Source organism: Diadema antillarum, unplaced genomic scaffold, assembly GCF_040938485.1.
Source record: "Diadema antillarum isolate AM-2024a unplaced genomic scaffold, OU_Dant_1.0 seq00000778_RagTag, whole genome shotgun sequence".
Lineage (NCBI taxonomy): Eukaryota > Metazoa > Echinodermata > Echinoidea > Diadematoida > Diadematidae > Diadema > Diadema antillarum.
The window spans coordinates 1,859,064-1,876,409 of record NW_027271666.1 but is presented as its reverse complement, the minus strand read 5'-3'; the positions used below and the strand labels follow the sequence as shown (position 1 = coordinate 1,876,409).

The window sequence follows — 17,346 nt, the reverse complement described above, 5'->3', positions numbered from 1 at the left end:
GTGGTACATTAAAGGGACTGTACAGTACTGGTTGAGGTGGGATTCATGTTTTGCACATTCCTAAGTGAGATAATGAGAAACCTCTTATGAAATATGAAAGAGCATGTAATTTTAAGAAGGGTTCAACGTTTATTTGATGAAAATTGGTTTTCAAATGGCTGAGATATCCCAAAAAGTGATAATAAAAGGCGACGGGCCACAACTTTATTAGGATCTCTTTGTTTCACCTTGTTTTTGGATATCTCAGCCATTTCAAAACCGATTTTCATCAAATAAACTTTTGATACCCGATGGAATTGCATGCTCTTTGACATCTCATAGAGTGGTTTCTGAATATCTTGTAAGAAGTTAAAAGCTAAATCCTCACCTCAACAAGAACTGTACACACCCTTTAACCAGTGGTAATAACAGAGTTCAATAAACATGCTTTGTTTTGTTTTGTTTTTGTTTTGTTTTGTTTCTGGTTTTTGTTTTAGGGTTGTTTTTTTTTTTTTTTTTTTTTTTTTTTTTTGGGGGGGGGGGGGGGGGGCGTTGCAGTTCTTGCTGGACAGGTGGATACTTAACTTTCCATGTTGATCAGTACAAGCCATACCCGTACATGGTAATGGCAACGGAGGAGGGGTCTTTTGGGGGAAGGGGGAACATAATGTTTTATGTTAATATCATAAAATTACAATGTGTAAGGGGTCACAGTGAGATGGGGAGAAGGGTTCCCCTACAGTTCTAGCAGGGCAGGGGGACATATAACTTTCTATTATGTATGTTGCCCTGTAGAAGGTATGTGGTAATCACAGTGAGGGAAAGATCTTTCATTAAGAGAAGGGTAACAACTTTTTTGCTAATATTAACCCATTAAGGACGGACTGATTTTGCTACAACATGTACTGTAAAACGAGGAATTTTCGCGTGCATTTTAATTACACGAATTTCGCGAGCGCCAAAATTCGCGAAATTAAAATGCACACGAAAGTTTTTGTCTACACTACATGCATTGAACGCCAGTGGCAATTCGCGAAAATTTCATGCCACGAAAAAGGCTGTCGGCTCCAATTCGCAAAAATTTCATGCCGCGAATATATCATGTTTTACAGTATTTCCCATAGATACAGGTTGTACCTGCCCGAGTATACTCTAGACTCGTCCTCAACGGGCTAATCCTTTGAAAGCCTGTATGATAGAATTACGGTTTGGAAGGGGCTACTGTGGAATGGGGGTGGGGGAAGGGTTCACATTCCCCACCATGTGTTCTCATCCTTTAAAGGCACAATTTACCATTTGCAGATGAAACAAAAACCCAGCATTAGTACTTTAAAATAGTTCTAAAATATAAGTTAGGATGCAAACAACCAACTGTAAAAAGAAATTAATCTGTATAATCGATGTTAAGTATTGTTAAATACACAAAATGTGAACAATGATTATAGTAGAAATGTTTCCAGACTAAATCGTGTACAGTTGTGGTTTATTGAGATTGAGAAAATACTGTTATCTCCTTATATTTTAGGCTTTATTGGGAAAATTTGATATGGTAGATGTTTGTGATACAAAAGACCTACACATACAACGCATGCTTCAAATGCGATATCTTGAACATTCTTTAAATCACTACTCCCAAAGGTAAACCGGACCTTTATTAGAAGGAGAAGGCTTGTGGTAATATGAAGGCTTAGGTTGAAGTAATAGTGACGCATTCAGTGTGTGCTCATGCCGCGAGATGCAAATATGCCAATTGTGCACTTGGCAGAAGGTCGCCACCTCGAGGAACCGAATGTAATTGAGGAGCAAGATCGAGTGTGTGTAAAGCGAGCTAATTTAGTCATCAGAGGCCGGCTCCTCCCCCCACCCCTCCGGCAGTACGCTCACTGCCAACACGCAAACATTCTCATTCCGAGTAGGAGGGAAGATGGATGGTAGTGTGTCAGCTTCAATGAAGTCTGCCGCCTGGTACTAGAAACAACTGGGTCTCCTCTGTCTACACGCACAGAAGGAGTTTTACCGGATGTCTTTAATGCCGCATCACAGGTGTATTCAGATTAAAGGAAAGACTGATCTGTGTTCATGTTGATACGAAACCCTTTCAAGGTCACAAGTCCAATACCCTAAAGACTTTATATTGAATATTTTTTTTGTCAATGGGGCTGAAAGAGTATAAATGAGAAGTGTGAATTCATAGCATAGAGTTCTGTGAAAGTTTATTCAATTGGATATACAATGAACATATGTAGGGTTTAAGTAAGTTGTGAAAATTGTAAATTGACCATGATTTTCTCAAGACTCACAATAGCATGTATATAAAGCAAACAGTGAGATGAATGGTGATGAGGCTTTACCTTCAGAGTTTTTCTATTTGTTTATCAATACAATGGAACCCAATCAAGTTTTACAGATCTTTTTTTTTTTATTAATGATTTTGCGATTGCAAGTCCCCCCCCCCCCCTTAACAGGTTATATCTAGATCATCACAGTTTTGTTTTGTTTTGTTTTTTGTGAAGGGGACAGTTGCTTGTATTTGAATGTATACAAAAAAAGAAATTCACAAAGGATTTTGTACATGCAAAGAGCAGACTTGTGATGTCATAACATCATTGCCCAATTTAATTTGTATATTATGTGACTGTGACCAATAATGATATAACACGTATTGTTATTTATGATGATATACCATGCATATGATAATATGATATAATGATAACAATAATGCATTATATGTAAATATAATTTTTCCCACTCTATACTCAATTTTAATGAAATTTTCACTGTTCTGTGTGTTAGAGATTAGATTTACTCTGTTGAGTAAACTCAAATTAACATAGAGTGGATTTCACCTTTATGTCTGCGCTGGGCAGAACGTGATAAGTTTTCCACCATCAGTAGTTTCTCATCGGACTATTGCTCATATTTTCATGTTTGTTATCTGCATGGCCATGAAGCTCTCAAGAATTAAAGCCCCGCCCTCAATGATATAACTCCCCCCCCCCCCCCCATGTAAGAACATAAGATGTTCGAAGAAGAGACACTTTAATTGCCATTGTTGTGGATGGGAAGTACTAGCATATATCTCAAGTACAATGTACAGTTAAGTAGAACTTTAGAATTTTTTTCCAACTTATGTGAACGTGGAATTGAAGAAGAAATCCAGGCTAAGGAAAGACTCTGTTTGTCTGTTTTTGCCTTGAAAATACATGCTAATGAATTATCTTTACAATGGCCACGATTTCTGCAAAGAAAAAATATGAATGGTCTTTATGGAATTTATTTAAGAGAGGAATTCTCTGCAGAACTTTCGTCTGTTTGTTCCATTTAATGATATTTGCATGTTCAGTGCTTATTGCTTTATTATTGCATCTGATGTTTTTGTACCATTGAACAGTTGCTGTTCAATGTGAATGATGATCATTTCTGCTGTGTTCAAAGATCTATGCATTGTTATAAAATATCCTGCCTATTACCTCTAACACCACTACCACCACTCCGTTTTAATATCTGTGCCACACCCGATCCCGTAACCCCTCCCTACCACCCTTGTAGCTGGCCCAGCTGGTAGTACAGAGCACCACACCAGACTGGAAGCAGGCGGATCTAAGGTACTCCCGCATCAAGGACATGAACCGCGGCCAGGTGCTCACCTTCAAAGCAGTGGAATGGTCCACCTTCCGCCTGACTGTCGATGCCATTGAGAAAGGGTCGGGCTCTCCCACCACACCGATCAGGTTGATCACTAACCAGGGGAGGGTGAGTGAAAAGAAAGCTGCCCCTTTTCTACCAGCAACCAGTCACCTGCCATGAGTTTGAACTGACTAAATCTGAAATGCAGTGTTGTAGAATGGTTGCAGGAAATTTCATAATGCTCGCAGACAATACTTGCCGGTAGAACAATATTCATTCCATAATTCATTCATGTAGATTTTCTGTATATTGGCTCTTTTTTTTCGGGGGGGGGGGGGGGTAGGGGGGGGGTGGGAGGGTTGAGCAGATGGGGTCAAGGAGATTAAAGGTATACCGGTACCTGTTGAAAAAGGGCAAGGTAATTCCCCAGTCAGCCTCTGTTGATACAGTATTCATTGTATAGTGTCTCCTATTGCAAGATATTGACGGACGTTTCAGAAAATATGAAAGTGGGAAATATGTCCATGTGAGAAAATTGTGATAGCCAGACAGTTTTCTCAACATTCATTTATTCTTGGGTTGAATGCTGACAGAGGTTTTTTCTCGTCTCATTTTGTCGCATATAAGGGTTTTTTACATGTCTGTAGAAGGGTTTACATGAAGGTAGACAGAATATCCTGAGAACAGGGCAAAAGGTGTGCTTTCCCTTAACTTGTCATCTTGACCCTTGACCCTTGACCCACCCAGATCCAGATCACCATCAAGAAGCGGCTCAATGACTGCTCGCTGGTGACCTCCCGGCTCCAGGTGCTGCTGGACGACATCCTCTGGGTGCTGACTGACTCCCAGATCAAGGCGGTCATCCTACACATGCGCAGTCTGAACCCAGTCATCCAGAAGGCTGCTGCCCAGAGCAAAGTGCACGCTGAGGCAGCCGGAGAAGTGAGTCACGGCAACGGTCTGCTTGCTTTATTTATGTTTAGGAGTCTTTTGCTGGAGGTAACTAGTAATTATAACCCCACCCACACGTAGTGTGTACGGGGGGGTATATAGGAATCACTCTGAGGTCGGGTGGCCGGTTGGGCGGTCGCTCGGTCGGTCGTTCCGTTGCAAAATCTTGTGGATCGAACTCCTCTCTCATTTTTTGAGTAATTGACCCCAAATTTGGCATGTGTGACCACTATCAAAGGTAGATGTGCAAGACACCTTTTTTGTTATTTATCTTGAAGTCTTAAAGTGTGGGGATTCATGGTTGGTCTTATTTGGTCTTCTATCTTCGACTGGTGTAATGTGGTTGTAGCTTGAGCAAAATATGTGACCCGCCACAACAAAAGGATCCTAAAGTCGCTGACGGCTGAGCTGAGAAAATCGAGTTTGAAGTCCGATCATTAAACGTGGTCAAAACGATCGGATTTCTGTTTATGGCATAATTTTGTAGTCTAATGTATCTTCTATCATCTGCCGAAATTTTGAAGCCAAATGATCAAAGGAAAGGCATGAAATTAGCGTTTTTCTAGGCCATGATTTGGATTTAGCACCACAGATAGACTCTGCCCCTAAAAAGGAGGGATTGATCTTATTGGTCAGTGCGTGGCATCCCGATTACTGATTGGTCGTGCGTAGACCGCTGGCGCTAAGCAAGAATGAACATCACGGAGGTTGTCAGGAGCATACCTTCTATTGTCAAGAGGTGAAAACTGTCTTGCCTCCCTTTGATCATGATAGCGTTGGAAGGAAAACTTTGAAGGCAATATTCTCGAAACACTGATTTCCTAAAGCACTTGACATTCACGAATTAAATGAAATCCTATATATCTCCGCAACCGAATACTTTTATGAGTTGCGTTATACATGAAATTGGAGAAGAAGACTAAGGGAATAATGTCACATCATTTTCAGGAAATCGTCCTCCCCCGACTTTCGGATTCTTTTGTTGTAGCGGGTCACATATTTAGGTATCTATCTCTTCCACCATTAAGGTCAGTCAATGTTATATAATCACTGTACCACTGATAGAGCATCTCCCCATCTGCCATCCCGTTTCCCAGGCAACGAGCCAGCTCCAGCCCACGGAGGACCCAATGGCCCGCCCCCACAATGTGAAGACCTCCAAGGAGCTACAGCTCCTCCAGTTTTTCGAGCGCTACGACGTGCAGGAGACCTCCTACCACTTCTTCACCAAGCGGGTCGACCTCCACCTCTGTGACGAAATGAACCGGCCCGAATCGGGTAGGTTGGGGGAATGTCACCATGTGTAATACTTTGGTCCGGTCCACTTCACAATAGGGGAGAACTATTCTGAGGGACTGCTGTATATTAATGCTGTGGGGTGTATAGTTTGTTGCTGCTGCTGCTGCTTCGGTTGTTTTTGTTGGTGTTGTTGTTATTGTTGTATTGAATTTTTAAAAGACAAAAATTTGTTGGTAGAACGCATTCTTTGATCTCTTGGGTAACAGGCTCGATTGATTTATTGATTGACTATTTCAATTTTGAATTTTAATGTGTGATTGGTTGTTGGTTTTTGTTTTGTTTTGTTTTTTTAGGGTAGGGGAGAGGGAGGGAAGGGGATGGCAGGGAGGTGTCTTGAATTTGGTTTTTTGTTTACGGAGTTGGGGTGACTATCAATAGAGTTCACATTAACAAAATTAGTCAGATCATTGTAGCAACATATTAGTTGGCCACTGGGGGTCCTGACTCGTAGTTTCGCTCTGTGTGGACACAGTAATCAACAGGCTTGTGAGTTAGCGTGAACCTCGCATCTCATTCACTGCACTATTTTGTATGGGCGTAAGGTCATCTATCAGAGACTCTGCGGTTCGTTGTAATCATCGAGTGGGGCCCACTTGTAAGTTGTAAAGTTTAGGTGCGTATGTGAACCCGCATCGTAAATTCACAAGTGGAGCTAATCATCAACAGTTATGTTTTCGACCTAAACTTCAAGTTTAACAACTGCGTGTGAAGGTAACTATTGTCATTTGACAATGTGTGGTTTTGTGGTTTGGTTTTATGTTTCAGTAAAGCGAGATTGCTTGATTGTCAAACTCTTTAAAAAATGTAAAATACAGCAGTTACAATGATCGTGACCATAGTGTGAAACAACTGTAGTGGCTGTTATGCACAGACCATCGGAAGTTTTTGTGTGTTATTATTTGTTATTTCTTTTACCACACTAACCGTAACTCACTCAAAACTAACAGATCAGCTTGTATGTGATTTATTATGACTAGGATGACCTATTGTTGGTACTGAAGTTTATCTAAAAAAGCTTACACTACATTCTTTCAAATATCCCATTCTTTTGAGTAACATGCAATGTGTTTTCAAAGCCTGTTCATGCATATAATGACATTTAATGCTCCTTTTCAACAAGTGGGACTGTCCTAAACATAATCACTAATTCAAGACTTTAACTTGTGTGCTGCTGAGTCATTTGAATAACATTTTGTTGGTATGTCAGTTTGACCTGAACACAACTTTGTGGTTAAAAACCTGATTGATATGCCCATTAATACTTGCTTTGTCGCAGTAACATGAAACATGATGGTAAAAGCCTTTCTTTGCAACGAACTACATGTTCCATCATGATCCGTTATGACATTACTGGCTCCCCTTTAATTGACATGTAATACAGCAACATAGCATGAGAACATATTTGTCATTCATTTTTTTTCTTTTTTTTCTTTTTTTGGCTGCAAAATGTTAAGTGCGCATCAATAAGTTAACCCGTTGAGGACGGGCTGATTTTGTCTACAACAAGCATTTCTCATAGACACCTGCCCGAGTATACTTGGGACTCGTCCTCAACGGGTTGAATAAAGTTGCACCTAACCAGATGGCTGGCTTGGCTGTTTATCCACGCCTTCTGAAAACCCCCCGCCAGCTTTACACGCTTATGCTTGGACCTGTAAACAGGGTCATCACAGAAATTCATTATTGTGAATGCAATTTTATTTCTTTATTGATGAGAAATGCTACAAGTTGTAATTCAAACGAGGCTCGACTAACCCTCACCTCAAGTATTGGGAAGTTGTAGTTGGTCTTGTCACGCGCAACAAAGTTTTGATTTTGTTTGGAGATAAAAAGAAGAACCCCCTCAAAAACGAAAAAAAGATGCATTCGTGAGGTGTCTGATATCACTGCTACCATTCGTGTGGCAATTTCATTTCATTATTTTTGAAAAGTGCTTAAAATTCATTATGAATTCTATTCATGTACATGATAAACGTATGCTTTCATGCTCTAGCATTTTTTTTTTTTTTGCACTTAATTTTCATATATATTTTTTTATGTTCTCTTTTGTTACGATTTTGTTTTTTCGTTCTTTGTATTTCTCATCCGCCATCATACGCCAGACTTGAAACGGGAAAGAGGTACAACAGGCTGTTGTGATATAACCACGCTCTTGTCTGCTGCATTGTTGCATATTGTGCCCCCTTCCCCCCCCCCCCCCCCCCGAAAAAAAAAGAGTTATTCCGTGCTCCGTTTTCACTCTTTCCCTTATCCTTGTTCAATTTTGTTTACTGTCTTTCCATCCTTCTCTCAAGTTTGATTCCTGTTCCTTGAGCATTTTTTGTTTTCACCCTGCCCCTTGCCCTGCCGTTTATTTGATTCACCTGCTGTATTGTGTGTCCCCTTCTATCCTAAATCCTTTTTCAAGAAGTAAAGACAACAACCTGTAGTACATGATGCATAAGTACATTTGTGACATTAAAGGGATGGTATGGTTTTGGTTGAGATGGAGATTCAGGTTTTAACTTTTTGTGAGATAATTAGAAACCACATACTGTATATGGAATATTTACTGAATATACAATCCTAAGAGGAATTTAAAGTTTATTTGATGATTTAAAGTGATCCTGATAAAAGGTGAGTCCCACCTTTAATTAGGACCTCTTTGTATTTTGGATATCTCAACCATTTCAAAATCGATTTTCTTGAATTAGTCTTTAAATTCTTCTTAGAGTTGTGTGCTCTATAATATTCCACATACATGGCTTCTAATTATCTTGCAAAAAGTTAAAACCTAAATCCTCATCTCGACCAAAACTACAGTGTATACCATCCCTTTAACCCATCACTCCCCAACTGTGAGAAAATCATGTACAACAGCAATGTGATCTAGTGACAGTTGGCCCCAGGAGGGTTAAAGCCACATTTGAATACACTCTGATTATGATTGATACAGAGCTGCCAGCTTTACGGTTTATAACATACCTTATTACTGCATTTACCAGAGCATGTATGCATATGAACATTCCTATGTTACTACCTGCTCATAGGCAGCAGGTATGTACAAGGAAAAAATACAATACACTGTTGCAATACAATTAACGAGGGCGCAAAAAATACAGACATTTACAGACAAAAAGTTGATGAGCTGTTTCAAAAACAGTGATAGAATAATGCTATTCTGACATATAGTACATTTAGATTGACACCAAAAATAATAATTCCAGTCACTCATCCGTTTGCATAAAAATACCAAAATATGCTGCCAATAAATTTATGAATTAAATTCGCTGAGAGTATTACATGTTAATATTTATACAAAATGACAGAAAACTTTCTGATCACAAAAAATGATAATATTTACTGCAGTTTTGGTAATTTTGATGAAACTTGATTATGTTTTTTAAGAGGAATTGCTCTCTTTGGAGTTTGATTTTAATAGCATGCATGATTTGTGCAATATTTCGAGTTGTAAACCAAATCTCATTTCTTTCTTTTAAAATATATGTTTGTGATTTTTTGTTTTTGTTTTTGTTTTGTTTTTTTCACTGTCAATCAGATAAATCTTTAGGGGTTCAGTAGGCATAAGTAGGCTGAAGGATTTCCATTATCTCTTTATGTGCCATGCTCGGAAGCAAGACTCGGTCGACAGTATGCCAAGTTCGCACATTTTTGTTCAAATGCACAAACCCGCTGAAACCAATCGATAAATTGCCAAAATTTACATCGATGAGGGCAATTTGACAGTGAGTTGCAGTAAAAGTATTAACTGGATGCAAGAATCATTCATTTGAATAAGGAAAAGTTGCAATTTTAGGGAATGCTCATGTACGGGTCGTATTGTAGTAGAAATTCTAGATACTTAGTAACTAAATGTTGTTGCACTCTAAACAATGTTAGTCTTCTCTCTGAGAATTCTATGCCTGTTTGGTTGAAGTGGGAGCATAGATTTCTTTAGTTAACACCATGGATATTAGACAGTAGGCCATAACTATACATTGCATGAATGTCTGTCACTGTGTTGCACAGATACAGCAGTAGTTTGATTATTTTTTTTATTTGCATGTTATTTTTCCATATTGCCCCATTTGCTTTGTCCTTGGAGTTGTGTTCAAATTGGAAATCTGTCACGCATGCTGATGAATGCACAGCATTTTTGACGCCCCTTAAGGAGACAAAATAGAAAGCTGCATGCTCTCTTTTGTTCTCATAGTTCATGAAAGCCAACGTTGCATTGCAGGCATTCCTAAAGAATAGAAGTTGTGAACATGAATCTTGACTTAGAAACATGTAAACTGTCCTGCCTCGATTTTTCAAGTTTTTAATTTGTCGTTGAGGAAGACACTAAAATGATGACAAGAACATATTTGGCACAAACTTGTGTTTATAATGGCATTTAATGATGTATGTAGTATTCAGCTTGCTTGTGGAAGAACAAACATCTTATTTTGTTATTCCATGTGATCAGAATGAAAATGTAACAAGTCAATGATCTGCCTTCCACAAAAATATGTATCTTGATAGCGATTTTTTGTTCCAATGACTGTATGCAGGAAACTTTGCCTTAGCAAATTGATTGAATGTAGGGGTGCAAAACAATAAAAATCATTCAACTTTAAATTAAGAAAACCTGGCTTGAAGTCATTTACTGTGTTTTAAAGTGGTTGGAATTAAGTAGACACTTAATAGAGTAAGTTTCCCTTCTTGCTTCAAAAAGCTATTATTGTCTTTTGAGTCTAGACCTTGGCAAGCATGATTTGGGTACCGGAGTATCGCCTTCACTTTAAACTTGAAGGTTGCCTTGTAAAATTGTGCTGCTAGCTTCAGTTTAATTTGATGTATTTCATTGTCTCAGTTTGATGACATTCACCCCTGCCTTCCTTCATTTTCTTACTGTACAGCAATGATCATATATGTTGATTTATCTTTTTCGCCTAAATTAACATTAGCATGACGTATTGTGTTCTTAGAAGTTTATATGAATTCTGTCATCCTCACATATGTTTGGTTTTGCACCTGCATCCTAACTGATAAATTTCAAGGGAAAATACATCATTTTGTTCCGATGTAACACCCAATTTTAGCTCAGTCAATCTGTACCTTGTAGTTGCCTAACAGTAGGGTAGGTAAACTTACCTTAAGAAAACACGAGGGGGGGGGGGTGGACTCATATTATCTTGCAATAATCATATGCTTTGTAAATGGAAATCACTTTTTTTTTTCATAATCATTTCATGATAAATGCTGCATGACTGATTCTTTTGCATCTTTTTCCAGCCAGACAATGTTGTTAGCATGAAGAAGAAATAGTAAAAATAAATTAAACTGTAAAAAATACATGAATGAACAGATTAATAAGTATACCAAGTCAGTTGACGGACAGGATTGGTTGTAATTTGGGAACATGGAACGAAGAGAAGGATTGAATTGCTTTTAACAACTACAGTCTGTGATGTCAAATCTTTCGTCCATTTGACCAAAAACCATCATGCATGTTCCTGAGAATTTGCACAATCAACTCGTCACACACAAAACCTCTGCATATTCCCACACAAGTCATTTCATTCATAGTCATACACCCACACACACACACTGCACAGATTAGCCAGTTTCACTCAAGATTTTTTTTTTCTATTTTAAAAACGACATAAAGATGATGATTGCTATTAAAAGTCTACAGTGAAGCAGGTTTTCATAATTTTCATAAATTTTATAACAAATGGAACATGAGAAACTTGATTTCATTCTGAGTTTGCAAAGTTTGACCATGCTCAACTTTCTCTGTTCCTTAAAGCTCGAATGTTTTCTCAAGAAGTGTTCAACAATCGAATGACTCCATATCCTTTGTAAATCCTTTTGTTTGATTTAGAGTCTGTGAAGCGACGAATAGAGGGTGGAGCAATGCAGATTTCTTTCACCGGTTTGTCGCTGGACTTCTATCCATACCACATCGCCAGTAAGTATGAATAGAATGTTTCCCGGGGCTCTTCGTCAAAATTTTTAGATAGAAACAGATGTCGTAATGCTACCTTTACACCATGTTCCAAATGGTCATGGTAGCTTCCTTTGCCCGAACTGTAGTGCGCCTTGGATAGTTGGGATATTCTCCTAATTTCCTCCTTTGTATTCTAGTCTTATTCGTTCCACTCCTTGCTTCAGTGAACATATTGCTATTAGACAGTGTTCTCACCCTGTCTGGTCAGACTAGACTACACATTATTTCTTGTTGCATCCCACTATGGATGGCTTTGTTACGGAATATTACATGCTCTCACGTTTTGATACATTCATCGCGTCTTATTAAGGGCTATTAGGTTTCTCAGTAGCACTGTGACTGCCATGGCAAATTTTTGACAGCTAAAAAAAACTAACATGGCATCCACGACAATCATGGCCTGTCATGTTCGCCCATCCCGTCCCACCCCATTGTCTCACATCCATCCTGTTTTGTCCACAGTGACCTGAAGCAAGAACTCTTGCCGCTCAGAAAATGAACATGCCAAGTCCGGATAAACATTCGGACAAGTGTTGTATACATTTCAGTTGTATGATATACCTTTGTGGGGTAACAAGAATTGAAGAGACTCCATCCATGACAAATTATGTTTGTGTAAATTGCCCTAAAAGCATTTGTGATTTATCTTTGTGTGCGTCTTTATGTGTTTGTGCATTGTAGGTAGTTCTAGACTACGCTGGGAATTCTATGATGATGCAATGAGTTTGTCAGACAAGTGGATTCATACCATTCTAGCCCACTTCAAGCAGCAGTATGCCATGGCACGCAGTGAACTGAAGAAACGTGCCACCTCCCAGGCTTCCAGTCAGGCCACACCTCCCACCCAAGTCCCGCCTCCCAAACAGGCCACACCTCCTTCGCAAGCCACGCCCCCTGCCCGCCCTGCCACACCCCCTAATGCCAAGAGACATTCTGTGTCCGGACCGCCCCGAGAGCGGTCCTCCAGCGCGAGTCAGGGACGGCCGCCTCCTCGTCCCGGGGCGGGCCCGGGTCAGGGGTCAGCCCGCGGGGGTCCCATCCCCCAACCCGCTCGGACGTCGGTCAAGCTCATGTCCAGCTGCCTGGTTTTCAGGATACGTGGCCTGCAGCTCAGCAACGTGGCCACGTCGGACCGTGGTGCAAACAACGAAGAGAATCTACGCAATAATATGTTTCTGATCTCGGACAAGAAGACATTCCACTTGCCACCTGAAATCCCCTCCGTCCATGTAGAGTACATGTCTTTCTACTTCCCCAACGAACTGGACTTCCCTGGTAAGTTAGTCCAAAGTCCATGAAACCACATTTCTGTCATATCGGTGCTGTAGTTTCGTTGTTTCATTTTTCTGTCATTAGTCTTTGTTAGATAACAAATTCTCTCTGACTTGAGCATAGTTTTGATCAAATGAAGTTTCATATTTCGGTTCCAGAAGTTCTGATAGCTTAATTATTTAGTTCCTTCGTAACTGCAATTCACAGAGACTGAAAATTTACATATGAAAGCTGGGAAATGCAATGCCTATTTCCTACATTCAGCATGTTCACTCCGCCAAATATAACAGACCATGGTCTTGTTTGCTACCTCATCTAAGGAGGTAGTTTTCGCTGCCGTTGGTTCCTTTGTTTGTGAGTTTGCAAAATAACTCAAAAAGTTGTGAACAGATTTGGGTGAAACTTACAAGAAAAGTTGATAATGACAGAAGGAATGGGTGATTAAATTATGATGGTGTTCGGGGTTGCCAGGATTTTCTATTCTTTTGGAAGGATTACACAAAACAATACAACTATGCAATAAAAGAAATACAATTTTTAGCTGAGACCTTCAGACTTTATCTTGACAAAGTTGTTGGAAATGGAGGGGGCTGCTGAAAGCAGGGCTTGTAATTGCAGTTCTCTCATGGTCAATACATAACTAGAAAAGTACTCTGAGAGCATAGACCTCCACCAAGCAGCTACTTTCCACCGGTGATCTTGCTCTTCCATAAAGATCAGGGATTTCCACCCATATATGCATGCTGAAAATAGCCCACTTTCCCAATATGGAAGCCTTTTGTTACGTTATCAACTTGCAGCTTTGAGGCGCACCTCGCCTCGGCAAAAACTAGAGCACGCACTTTAGTGCGCATATGAAAACCTTAAAAATGTGCAGCTTGAACTCCCAAGTTCATTGACCCTACCTGCCGTAATAACAAAAATCCTTCATAAAATCAATGCAAATTCCCAGATCACTACCAAAATTTAATCATCTGTTACTTGTGTCATTCTCAACCTTTCCTGTAAGTTTCATCCAAATCCGTTCCCTACTTTTTGAGTTATTTTGCACACAGACAAACAAACAAACAAACAAACTAACGCCGATGAAAACATAACCTCCTCCCTTGGTGGAGGTAATAAACCCGTTGAGGATGGTTTGATTTTGCTACAACAGGCATTTCCCATAGACACCTGCCCGAGTCTACTCAGGACTCATCCTCAACGGGTTAATAGTCTCCATTATTGTCTCCCAACAGTACCAGCCCCAGTGGTCTATACGCAAATCAACCCTATGCAGCTAAGACTGGACAACACCACACTACTCTGGCTCAATCAGTTTGCATTCAATATCATGCAGTCGCTTGTAAGTTGAAGGACAGATGACAGTCTTGTTTTTAAATCATTTTTTTGCCCCTGTTTATAGCATTTTGTTCTTGTTAGCAGCAACATTCAGAGTGATTCTGTGAAAAATTTGACAATGATCAGCAGTGATAAAATAATGTAACAAAATAAAGTGGAACTGTATTAAGCAAAAGTGTAACATATCCATTTCTCAATAATAAAGTTGGATATAAAGATTGCTTCATGTTGGTGGAAAAAGAAAGTAAAGCCATTGAGGATGATGAAGAAATGACACAAAGTAGTGTGACAAAATTTAGCAGTTTTAAGCAAGAGCATAAAATACCCTTTTCTGGGAAAGAAAATTAGATGTCTTTGCTGTACCTGTTGCTCAGAAAAAAAATATAATAACAACAATAAGTATGAAGTGTGTTTTGTTGAAAATATGTTTCATTTTCTTCAACCGTCTTCTGTTGTGCTTTTATGCCGCTGTCAGTGCATCCAGTATGGCCGACAGATTTAGCTGCGGTGATATTGTAAAGCTATGAGAAAGCATGATAACACTGTGTACACGTAACTCGTTTCATATGCCATCTTGCAAGTGCAATACAAACTCCCGGCACCAATCACATCGCGTCATGACCCACATGTTTGGAATTCTCTTTTAGCCGGAAATAGACGAGATCGCTCCTGCAGACCAGACGAACCAAGGTCAGGACCATGTCGACATCAGGGTCGATGCACTTATGCAGAAGGTAGGTCACATGACTAACCTCTCTCTCTCTCTCTCTGTCCCCCATATCTGTTTGGGAGTGTGTGTGTGTGTGTGTGTGTGTGTGTGTACATCCCTCTGTCTTCCTCTCTCTTATATAGGCATACATTGTATTATCTACCTGCTATTTTAACCCATTGAGGACGAGTCCCGAGTATACTCGGCAAGTGTCTCTGTGAAATGTGTGTTGTAGCAAAATCAGTGCGTCCTCTACGGGGAAAATTGTGCATGCAGAGTGAGAATGGAAGGTTGAGCTTTCTTTGATGTGTTTTACGAATGTATGGACTTCATCGTTTTTGTTTTAGATTGCAACAAATTGTGTGCTCCAGTGCTATACAGATAAACATGGTATTTGATGTCTTAATATCTTCACTCAGAAGACTGAATGAATGCAATAGGTAGACAGAGAGACTATTTCAGACAAACAAACTATATCAGACAAACAAACTATATCAGACAAACCAGAGCAAGGAGAATATCACAGATAAAATTCCTATGACATTTCACCTTTGACCTTTCATGTGGTACTACATCACACACTGAAGACACTAATTTTTTTTTTTTTTCAAAGTCCAAAGTTCAAATTTATTTCCATTCGACATAAAATCATCAAACAATTCATACAATGAAAACACATAGATACAAATATATGAATATCAAAAGAAATATACACATACACAAAACAATAACAAGAACAAGAGCCGATGCGTAAATTCATGTGAATGGGGGGGTCAACAGAGAAGAGCAATAAGCCTTGTAAATCGCTGACCCCTAGAAAACATAGGTTATAATGATTATTCTCCCTCTGTTTGGATGCAGATTCTGGTCCCAGTTCCAGACCCGGTACCAAACCAGCCGGATAGGCCCAAAGTACTTCAGATCCAGGTCTCACAAGTCACAGCCACCAACTGTCGGGTGGGGACGCAGTCCACGCGGCCGGACCTCTCCAAGGTCCTTCAGAAGCTTCAGGGGGTTCCCCTCTTCAACTCCCAATCCTCCTTCCCCAGTTCCCCCTCAGACCTTGAGAGTCTTCCTGCAAAGTTCTGGACCTATGCCTACGAGCCGAACTTCATCGTGCCGTCAGAGATGAGGGAGGGTGCGGAGGGACCGGATCGGAAGAGGCAGGAGAATGGGACTCTGCCGCAGCTCGGTGGCAGCAGTGGCGGCATTACGGACCCTCGGGAGGCCTCACCGCGGCCACTGCAGCCAGCGCCTGCTGAGGTGAAGCTGACCACGTACAGCTTCCGCCCCAGCGCTGCGGACGACGTGTGGGGTATCAAGGTGGACCAGTTTTGGATGGACTTTGTGGGTGTGCCCAGCTCACCAGACAGACCTGTCCCCTTCATCCAGCCCCTCCCACTACAACTCTGGATGTGCTCAGTCGTCAGCGGCTCCGCCCCCAAGTCACATGACCCTGTAGAGCGGGTGGAAATGAGGACTCGCAAATCATCACAGCCCAAGTAAATGCTCCTATGGAATACATGAGAATGCGATGTCACTATTGACATCTGACAAAAGTTGTCCAGCCAGGCGGCATCTTTAGTATGCTTTATGTTGTTATTGTAATCAGGCAGGAATCATACAGTGGTGTTGTGTCCAACACCTGGCAGGTTGCGACGTAGGTGGGAATTTTTGAAAGCGAATATGTCGGGCTGTGAGTCAGCACATTAATTTTATTGTGGAACACTGAAGTTACATTTCTGTAAAATGATAATTATACTCTTGACACAGTTCTCAAAGACAAGTACAATGGTACTCTGTTAAAGGGATGGTACAGTATTGGTGGAGATGAGGATTGGGCTTTTTTACTTTTTGCGAGATACCAAGAAAACACATGAAATAGTACAGAGCATACCATTTTAAGAGGAATTCAAAGTTTATTGGATGTCAATCGGGTTTGGAATGACTGAAACATCCAAAAACAAAGTAAAATAAAGCGATCGTAATAAAAGGTGGATCCCACACTTTATTAGAATCGCTCTGTTTTGGATATCTCAGCCATTTCAAAACCAATTTTCATCAAATAAACGTTGAATTCCTCATGGAATTACATGCTCTTTCATATTCCATAAGAAGTTTCTCATTATCTCACCCAAAAATGTTAGAAACTTGAAATTAGGTCTCAACCAAAACTATACGATCCCTTTAAACT

At 40.2% G+C, this 17,346-nt stretch overlaps 1 protein-coding gene across 1 annotated transcript in view; it reads left to right on the top strand.

Annotated features, from left to right (window-relative positions):
• LOC139739009 (bridge-like lipid transfer protein family member 3B) overlaps positions 1-17,346 on the top strand; it is a gene marked incomplete at its 5' end in the record, with an annotated part of 41,149 nt that overhangs the window by 8,802 nt on the left and 15,001 nt on the right. The window contains 9 exons of the mRNA XM_071649627.1: positions 3,529-3,732; positions 4,354-4,548; positions 5,655-5,839; positions 6,411-6,424; positions 11,705-11,791; positions 12,512-13,105; positions 14,341-14,447; positions 15,091-15,177; positions 16,014-16,654. Of these exons, the coding sequence (XP_071505728.1) occupies positions 3,529-3,732; positions 4,354-4,548; positions 5,655-5,839; positions 6,411-6,424; positions 11,705-11,791; positions 12,512-13,105; positions 14,341-14,447; positions 15,091-15,177; positions 16,014-16,654 (2,114 nt within the window). The remainder of the gene's footprint in view (positions 1-3,528; positions 3,733-4,353; positions 4,549-5,654; positions 5,840-6,410; positions 6,425-11,704; positions 11,792-12,511; positions 13,106-14,340; positions 14,448-15,090; positions 15,178-16,013; positions 16,655-17,346) is intronic.